The 10618-nt window shown below is 38.0% G+C and overlaps 1 protein-coding gene across 4 annotated transcripts; it reads left to right on the forward strand.

The window, feature by feature from the left end:
- The first annotated feature begins 7967 nt into the window (after positions 1-7967).
- Positions 7968-9436, forward strand: LOC115673883 (putative zinc finger protein CONSTANS-LIKE 11). Of its 4 annotated transcripts, none has more exons than XM_056316045.1 (2): positions 7968-8575; positions 8652-9436. In XM_056316045.1, coding segments are annotated over exons 1-2 (510 nt in total). In that variant the 5' UTR covers positions 7968-8066; the 3' UTR covers positions 8653-9436. The 4 variants fall into 4 exon arrangements, with proteins under 4 accessions (XP_056172020.1, XP_030452005.1, XP_056172021.1 ...); XM_030596145.2 differs by having other exon boundaries at positions 8691-9436; XM_056316046.1 differs by having other exon boundaries at positions 8713-9436.
- Positions 9437-10618: the final 1182 nt, after the last annotated feature.

A 10618-nucleotide genomic window follows, 5' to 3' on the forward strand; every position in this document is an offset into this window, starting at 1 on the left:
AAATATTGGCATTTCTGAAAAATATTTTTCAAGAAGTAACTTTCCAGGAAAATAATAAAATTTTTCGGTGTTTGGCTGAAATCTGAAAATGGATTGGAAATTATTTTCCGTTGTTTGGAAAGAAAATCCTACTTTTACTTTCCTGAAAATACATGCACTATCCCGGGGCTAGTGACCTAGGCACGGGCGTCGAGGTCATGAGCTTGGCCTCGATAGACCCGCACTCAAGTCTCCAGCACCTAGGGCCTAGTTAATGGAGGTCAAGTTCGGGTTCACAAAGGCTAAGCCCAGGAACTAGTGCCTATGCCCATCTTCCCGGCGCGCGAGCCCGAGTCCATCGAGGTCAAGCCTGGGATCTTGATGCCCATGCCTAGGTCCCCAGCACCCAGGCCCTTGATAATGGAGGTCAAGCCTAGGACACTAGTGAAGGTCCCCGGTGCCCAAACCCGCGTACATTGAAGAAGGGCCCAAGCCCATGGAGACCGGGCCCAAGACCCCAATGCCCATGCTCGGATCCTAGGTGCTTGGGCTCAAGTACATCAAGGCCAGGCCCAGGACTCTAGTGCCTATGCCTAGATCCCTGGCGCCTAGACCCGAGTCCATCGAGCTCAGGCTAGGGCCACGGAGGTCGGGCTTAGGACTCCAATGCCTATGCCTAGATCTCCGAGCCAGGCCTTAATAGACTTGGTCCCTACCTCAATGGACCTGGACCCGAGCGTCGAAGACTCGGGCATGGACACTAGAGTCCTGAGCTCAGTCTTGATGGACTTGGGTCAAGGCTCCGAGCACCTGAGCTTAGGCACTAGGTCCCGTGCCTGGCCTTAATAGACTCGGGCTCAAGGGGACTAAGGCATTGATAGTGGGGTATCGGGCTCGACCTCCATGGGGCGCCTTGACCCGAGCACAAGCACGGGAGTCTTGGCCCTAACCATAATACACTCAGGCCCGAGCACTAGGACTTGGGCATGGACATCGGGGTCCTAGACCAAGCCTCTATGGACCTAGGCCTAGCCTTGATGGACACGGGCCCGAGCATCGGGGACTTGATGCGAGGGATCTAAGCTTGGGCGTGAGGACTTAGGCACAGGCATTGATGTCTCATGTCCGACCTTGATGGACCCAAGCCTAGGCATTGGGGATCTAGGGCACGAGCACCGGGGACCTCAGTATGGCTTTTCTTGACCCGAGCTCGGGCGCAGGGGTCCTGGGCCCGGGCACCTAGGTGCAGGGCCCATTATTTGTGGATCTAGGACGCTGGTGTCCTAGGCCCAACCATTGTGGACCCGAGCTAAAGCATTGGGGATCTAAGCACGTACACCAGGATCTCGGGCCTAGCCTGTTTGGACTAGGGCCTAGCCTTGATGGACCATATTCTAGCCTCAATGGACCTAGCCCTGGCCTCTAGACCCGGGTCCATTGCCAAGTACCTAGGAATGGGCATTGGAGTTCCTGTGCCCAAGTATAGAGTCTTTGTTCCAAGTGTCAATATTTAGTCATATGTTGAAAAATGATTTCTGATTTTTGAAAGAAGAAATCTTTTTCTTGAATTTAAGCATAATTTTCCGTCAACTGGGATAAAATTATCTCATTTTCCTAAGTGATCAAACGCCAAAAATTGAGGGAAATGTTTTCCCAACAAAAGATTTTTGCAAAACAAATGGAGTCTAATTCTAAATGAATTTGGCATTTCATATGGCTGAATTATCTTGGAGATCCGCAAGAACATGATGGACCGCGTTTGCCATTAACCAGTGGACACTTGACTCGGACCAAACTAGTGCACGAAGCTCAGCCCAAGTGCTTCGTCTTTCCACTTTATGGAACTCAATGTATAATATTATCGTTCCCCTTTCATCGAAAAAATAAAATTACACTGGATAATACGTAATGATTATCATAGGAAAATTTATCAAATTTGATTGCCTAATCAAGTCTATTACCTGATGAGTTCCATCTTACCCGTGTTAATGATACTTTACTCACTTATGTTTCGGATGCAAGATGTGCATCTTCTTCTTTTCATAATTTTTGTTGGCTGATGTCCATCTGTCTTTAATACACTATTTTGAAGATTAGCCATGATATATCATTGTTTTTTTTTGGCATAAGTTATAACGTAGATTACTTGCCTCAACTAGGAGACATTTTTTGGTGCACCAGATACATGCGAACCCAGTGCAACCAAGCCCTTAGATAATGCAGATTCTACATGGGACCTATCAAAATCCAATGTTGTGATGCATCGACTTCGTATGCATCCGAAGCACCTAACAATGTTTCCTCCACTACTCCAAATGTAGGATTTGCTTTGTTTTGGAATTCATATAGAAAATTTCTTCTGATTATTTATGTACCTTTTCACATTTAATTTGTGTAGTCAGGTACTTCAACTAGCACAAATTATATAATCAAATCCCTTCAATACCAAATCCGGTCAAATTCATCCAACGTCCAAATTATGATGCGGATAAAATATACGGGTCCCCACATGGACATGTGTGGAAAAGTTTAGCCTATGTACGTGGACGATGTTGGATTATGATGTAAATAAAATTTAGCATGTGTAAACGATATTAGAGTATTATGTGGTTAAAATTGAGTCAATGTGGATAAAATTTAGCCGATGTGGACATTCACTATGGAAAATTTTTATTTACGTCACACAACTATTTTGTCTACTGGCCACGTTAGCTAGATTCGGCCAGATTTGATGTTGGGAGGATTTGATTAGAACTTTGTGGAAACAAAAGGATTATTAATTAAACAAATTAAGTAAATTAGTACTTGCTTAGAAAGGATGTAAAAGTATAGAGACAAAAAGAAGAATTTCTCTGATTTTCAAAATATTAGGTTTGTGGGTAATAGTATCCACCACTTATTAACTTTAGTAGCATAAAAAGAAAAAACATATAGACCATTACAGTCAAGATACCGGGTCATTAAATCACGTAGATCCAACAGATTTAGATTATGTTTCCTTAATTTACATAGTTCGACTAGAAAATAGGATACTTTAATTTCTAAAAGTAGTACATAAACTTTTAAGTATAATTATGTAAACGAAAAATGTGATAATTATCCAAAGGGAAAATGACATTAATAGTCAAGGTGTAATATCATCTTTGAATTTTTAATTTATTCAATGTGGTCCTTAAACTATTCCTAAATGTTCAATCTAGTTCCTAAACTTTCAATTTATTCAATATAGTCCATTAACTTTCCATCACAATGTCAAATCAATCCTTCAATACTTTTCACAAGTTTTCATAATTACACTATCGCTCAAATTTTATAATATCTTTTCATTTCAATCTATTTCCTAAATCAATGAAAAGATGTTATCTTTTTGTTAACTATATACCCTTCGGTCTTTATAAATATTATGATAGTTTCATTTAAGTATATATTAGATTATGATCTCTAAAACTATAAAAGTACAACCTCATTTAGAGTTGTATTGGGTCAATATGCCTACTATTTTAATTTTCTAATTTTTAGATTTAACTAAATTTAACTTAAAAAACACAAAACAGAAAAGCTTAAACATTTTATCTATATGAAAAAATAAGAGTAGATTACTATAAGTACGATAATATGTAGATAAATTAGTATTGTTTTAAGATATCCTTATAAAAAAAACTTATTATTAAAATAGCAGGAATATCAACCCAATATAACTCTAAATGAGTATCTACTTGTACTGTTATAGAAATCATAAGCTAAAGATACCTAAATGGAACTATCGTAATACATTTAAAGAGAAAATTTAAAACAAAAGTAATAAAATATAGCATTTTTTATATAGGAAGTGTATTGAATTTTGAAAAAAAATATATGGACAATAATATAAATATAAAAGCTTATGATATTACCAAAAGATTGATTTTATGATTGAATTAATGAATAGTTCAAGTAGCATATTGAACAAATTAAAAGTTCAAATATGACATTGTATATTGGGTGAAATTAATGTGTCATTTTCCCTTATTTAACTGTAATAATAACCAAAGATTGTTTCCCCAGAAGTGAGCATTTTCCTTTTTCCCCCAAACTTCACGTAACTTGAAATTACTATCCAAATACCCATAAATAGAAGGATACAAAATATGCTTGTTAGGAATTATCCAAATTTTGGAAAATAAATTGCATCATATATCAGAGAGTCACGGACTCGATTACGTCAGGTTTGTGATGATGTGGCTTTGGATTTCACCTGATTTATTAGTAATGGCGATATTGACTTTTCTTACTCAATTTCAATTTCAAATCAAGTCGAGTTTCAATCGAAGTTTTCTCCTTGCGACAGCTTTCGTAACCACAAATCTACCTTAAATAGCGTCTTCTAAAGTGGTGACCCGCCATCTTGCTCAAATGCCTTTATCCATCCACCCTTATTTTCACATCCTCATTGCCGTCGACTCGCATCCCAAGCGACTTTCTCCGTACTTGACAACGATGATAACTCTTCATTATTGTTTAATCGAGTAGAGACTAGTCACGAACCACGCATTTATTAGAGGGGGTCCTACTCTAATTCTATTTGTGATGACTGGCCGTTCCACGTAAACTAACTCCTCAAAATAAACATTTCGACTAGCCACACAAATCGATGACCTCACTGAACGAGATCTCTCGCAATCGTTATAAGACTTGAGATGTCATACTATATGCATTAAGTACGACTTCTTTGGGGGCCATGTGTCTGGTGGGATTGGAACCATGAATTTTTGCCATCTAGATGGAATAAATAACACGTCAGTACAATGACATCAATTGAAGAACTTGCTGACATATTCAATGCTCCAAAACAAGAGGACCAACAAGTCTCCCATGTTGACCCACCATGAGATTTTTTAAATGATGAGAATTAAAGGCCATGGAACAATGAAAAGATTGCTTGGTTAAGTATGAACCACTCACATTGTAACCAAAGACCCACTTGACTCAATACCATCGAACTGCCGTTGGTTTTGGCTGCACCTAGTTTTGCAGAAACGCACATTGGGTTTGGTGAGAGGACCCATGCCCACCTCTTGCTCTTCATGAACAGTCCAATTCAATGTGTGGTCTCTCCTTTCTTCTAGGGTTTTTTTCTTGTTGACGTGGGACATGATGTAAATGGGAAGGATCAAGGGAGAGATTGATCTTCATTGTGTATGAAGATTTGGATTAAGTTCATTTGGCAAAGATCGATATATACTGATCAATTGACTTCGATCATAAGATATAAGTCGACTTTTGGCCTCCTGTGTCTTGCCAGATGTGTAAACCGGTGCAAACAAGTCCTCTAAATTGATATGTGCGTTCGGGTTATCATGTCTATCTCCCATTAGCAACTTACCAATAAAATGATACTTATGCAGCTTGCCTCATGTCTATAGTGAAAATATTCAATTTGTTAAGGTTTAATAATGAAAAGATTTGACGGTACACATCAATCAAGTAAGATGATTGCATAAAAAAAACTTTGATGGTCCAATTAAATAATTTGGAACGAGTTAGGAGAAAAAAAATGGACTCAAGAAATTCATTGTCAAACTAAACGATAAGAATTTATTAACTTCAAATGACAGTTAATCATTAGAAAATACCACGTGATCCAACCATACCATATCCCATGTTGATATGTCGGTAGTTTGCGTCACTAAAGATGATTAATTCCCTTTAACCCAATAAAGAAGAAGATTAATTCCCTAATGTCATAGAGGTTTCACAATTATTATTTTTTTAGGGGACTAAGCCTGCGTTGGATTAATCCTACCAAAAAGTCCAAATTTGCCATATGAGACATCCATATCCTAATTTTTTTTTTACGTCAAACTTATATCATTGACGCAAAAGTACCTTCCGTCATAGTTCCGTCCATAATGACCATTTAAAATCCTATGTGGCAGCATCACGCTTGCCGCCTTGGACTTAACGGTCGTTAAGGACAGAACTGTAAGGAAAGGTATTTTTGGATAATTGGTACACGTTTGGGATATTGATTAGACGAAAAAAGTATTTAGATATTGATACTCTACGAGGAAAAGTTTGAGACTTTTTGTGGGATTTCCTCCGGAATTAGAATAGAGTCTGACTTCATGGAAAGACTAATCCCTAGTGAATAAGATTTTACATCTTCAAGGAAGTCTTTGGCCTCCAAGATCGGGTGCAATCAAGGATATGAGTCGACTTTTGGCCCCCCGTGTCTTGCCAAATGGGTAACCAGTGCAATCAAGTCCTCTCAATTATAATGAAAATATTCAATTCGTTAAGTTTAAGATTTTTTGCGGAATTTCCTCTGGAATTAGAATAAAGTCAACTTCGTGGAAAGACTAATCCCTAATGGATTAGATTTCACATCTTCAAGGAAATCTTTGACCTCCACGATCTCATTTTGGATTAAGATTTTACCCTTTTAAGAAAGAAGATTGGACGCCATTAGAATTGTACCTAGTTATCCAATCGCTCTTGGCCCTTTTTGCATGCTAATTGTTCTTTAGCCTATCAATTTTATAGTTCAATATTACTACAAGATGTAAACAAAAGAAAGAAATAAAAAAGAATTATCTAGAAGCATGCAATATGAGACATATCCAATCATCATACAATTCTCAAATAAGAAAGTAGGGGACAAGAGGCAAGGCCGCTTACAAATTATATAACTTTCATGGTGGGCTTCGTCATCCGATCACAATTAAATGACCTATATTTTATTTTATGTAATAATACCTTATTCACATGAGAAAGCAACAAGGGCACTCTTTGTTTTTTTTTTTAAAATTTTTCCATAATGAAATCAGAATAAGGACGTGTTTGTTTCGTGAAAAATGAATGATTTGAAAAACATTTTCCAAGAAATAATCATTTGTATCGCTTAAAAAATGAATAAACAAAAAATATTTTCATCCTCCACGAAAATATTTAAACATAAATTATTGGTGAAAACATTTTTCATTGACTAATTATTTCAATCAATACAAGTGATCAATTTTCGGAAAACATTTTTCAAATCATTCGTTTTCTGTGAAACAGATGGCGCCAAAATTTATTTTCCGTCCATTAACCTAAAAGGATAAATTGTTCACTCTTAAATTAAGAAATTTCACCATTAATTATTCATTCATTATTTTTTCCCCAGTTAGATCTATCGTTACATAGAAATAAAACCCGAGACCTATTCTTATCGAGATCTTAGCAATTTTCTAAACATTTAATAAACCTCTTCTCGTCTTTGTGAATGGTTGTATAATTATATCAAGATGAAGAGTGCAATGAGTCATTAATATTTCGGACGAGTGAAAACAACCACATTTAACACATGAGACATCGAATTTGAGAGAATATTAACGATGTTAGACATATTTAAATTGAAACAAAGTTAATATTGAATTTATGTTGGGAAAAATTTTAAATACGCAATTGAATTCTTTTATTAAGGTTCATTTATTTCTCGAAAAATGAATGATTTGGAAAAAAAATTCTGGAAACGATTGCTTTTATCGATTACAAAAATGAATGAATGAAAAAAAAATTCATCGTCCACAAAAATATTTACAAATAAATTGCTTTCTATAATGAAAATATTTTCCATTGACTAATTATTTCAAGCAATACAGGCGATTATTTTAAGGAAAATATTTTTCAACTCATTCATTTTTTACAAAACAAAGTGAGCCTAAGTCTTTGGATATTTGGCTGAAAATCAATGATTTTAAAAGTATTTTCCAAAAATGATCGCTTATACTGCTCACAATAATAAATGAATAAATAATATCATCATTGTCCATGAAAATATTTAGATATAAATTATTGTCGATAATAAAAATATTTTTCATTGACTAATTATTTCAAGCAATACAAATGATCATATTTAGGAAATTTATTTTCCACAAAACAAATAGAGCATGAATAAAGATTAAATGGTATTCCAACAAAAATTTGCCACTTGCTCTATAATTTGAGAGAGAGAAAGAGAGAGCCTATATATGTAGCATCTATCTTCTCCAGCTCCACTTAAACAGACAAGATCATAGACAAGTCATTGAAACTGAAATGAGCGAGCGAGAGAGAGCGAGACAGAGATGAAGGAGAAGAAGCCATGCGAGCTCTGCAACAACCCCGCCACCATGTACTGCGGGTCGGACCGAGCGAACCTGTGCTGGGACTGTGATTCGAGGGTCCACGGCGTGAACTTCCTCGCGGCCAAGCACTCGAGGAACCTCCTCTGCCGCTCGTGCCAGAGCCCCACGCCGTGGAACGCCTCGGGGCCGAGGCTCTCTCCCATAGTCTCGGTGTGCGAGGAGTGCATCAACAGCCGTAGGGTATGCGACGATTATGGCGATTCGACGAGGTCTAGCCACGGAGAAAGAGGGGGAGACGACAGCGGTTGTGATGGAGATAGAGATAGAGGCACGGCGGACAGCGACGGCGACAAGGAGCACCAGGTGGTTCCCAGCGGATCATCTCTGGCGGCACCACCGCCAGTGGTCACTAGCCCTTCATCAAGCGAAGATATTAGAGCTTCAGACTCGAGTTCAACGGCGATTTCGGGGAAGCGATCGCGGGAGGAGCCAGAGCTCTGTTCTGCGTGGTAAGAACATTGCATTTTCAATATCGTGTTCGAGCCATGTTCTCTTGCGAGCCTGAATCTCGATCAATCTACACAGAATTTTACATGACGATGTTCATTACCTGACAACTTTCAGGGGCTCAACCTCGAATTGGAAGAAATACAGGGTGCTCATCAAATGAGCTAGAGACAGAGACAGAGACAGAGACGCTCGTTAAGGACAGATCAGACCATGAAGAAACGGTTTCAAGAGTAGAAAGAACAAGCCTACCATTTTGCCACCAGATGTCTAGGATGAACTTTTTGTAGTCCCTTAAGCTGTCGAACTTGTTTTCTGACCAAAAAAAAAAAAAGCTGTTGAACTTGTTCATTGTTGGGGTTGCTGTCCTGTTTTCTCTAACTATAGCAGATCTGAATGCGTTGTTGATAGACCACCTCAGCTGATCATGTTTGTGGTAAACAAGTTTTTTTCTGCTATTTTGTATTCGGCTAGAAGGGGTGCCTTGGCACGACGGTAGAGTCATCGCCGTGTGACCTAGCGGGTCACGGGTTCGAGTCTTGGAAAAAACGCCCCTCTTGCAAAAATTGCAAGGTAGCCCCACCCGCCTTCGACCCAAAGCGGTCCGACCCTTCCCCGGACCGCGGGATCTTGGTGCACCAGGCAGTCCTTTGTCTTGCAATTTTCCTTTTCCTTGGTTCCTACTCTTTAGCCGTTTATCCCTAGAAAGAGATGAAAGCTAAAACCTTCCTGGAAGTGATGTCTCGTATGCAATATGCATTGCAATTCTGATATGGATAGATCCTTCTTGATCCTTTTATATCGTACTTGTAATTGAGTCCTTGTATTTTTTTTTTTTTTAATGTTTACAATCGGGTTCTTTCGACGGTATCCAATTCCTTTCATTATTCAACGCAATTATCTATGCTGACATGGCATATGAAATTGTAAATACTAAGATTAAAAAAGTTGGAAACCCCATGGGGCAATGATTGGGCAATTCATATAATTTAGAGAACTCGACAGTATGGATCAAATTAAAGTTTGAGGAACCAATTGGAAAATCGATAGAATAAAAAAGTGTTAAAAAGAGTGATTATCACAAAAAGAGAAAAAGGACTTCTTGTGATTGTCAAATTGCTAGTTCTGAGTCGTGGGTTTCTGTTATTGTCATTTTTATTTATTCGCGGTGTTTCATTTTCACTTGCGATTCTTCATGAATCGTCACCTTTGTTTCAGCATTTCTCTATTTTACCTTCGAGAATGGAATTAGGCATTCTAATGATCGAAAAGGATACAGAAAAGGACTATCATACTCGATGAGTGACGATTCATTAGGTGCTCGCGAGCGTTGCACAGATCCCCACTAAAGAAAAAAAGTACAGTAAAAGAAGGTTGCTTCTTCCTTCTTGGCAGCTTCTACTGTCCCCTAAAACCAATTTGTCCAAATGGGAAGAGAATGTGGAGGACCGTGAAGTAGACATCCCAAGTTGCCCATAAAACATGGGGGACCCCACAAGCAAACGAAAGCAATGCTCTGGACTCCATATGTTCATTTCACGGGGCTTGGAGTCATTTGACCAATTGCTGAATTTGGACAAGAGCAAGCTTGTGCACTATGTCAATGTGACCCAATTCATTGTACAATCTTGTGGTCCACAAGCTTCGGTTTGTTTCTAGGCAACATGCACTTGATTTCCCATGGCAGGAAGAAAAGTGTCCACAAATGGAATGGCCCTCCCAAAGTCGAATCTTCTTAGAAGTTGCGGGGGCTTATTGGAAAATCCATCTCATCACATATAATAGAAATAGAAAATCATTTATATTTATTATTTATTATAATTATATAAATAGAAATTGTCCCTCCAACTATAAGATCAGGTGTAGCCTTCCAATTTTGATTTATGGAAAAGATTGTTTTGAGATTCACATGAAAAAGGGTCATTAACACCCAGACTAGATTAGATACTATAGCATGATGCAACAAGATAACTAAATGAACCTAAAATTTTTTAATTTAGGAAGAATTTCATGAAGTTACAATTTGGGAAGAATATTAAATAAAT

This window comes from Syzygium oleosum, unplaced genomic scaffold (genome assembly GCF_021117445.2).
Source record: "Syzygium oleosum isolate NSW1041296 unplaced genomic scaffold, Sole_v2.1 Sole_v2.11, whole genome shotgun sequence".
NCBI lineage: Eukaryota > Viridiplantae > Streptophyta > Magnoliopsida > Myrtales > Myrtaceae > Syzygium > Syzygium oleosum.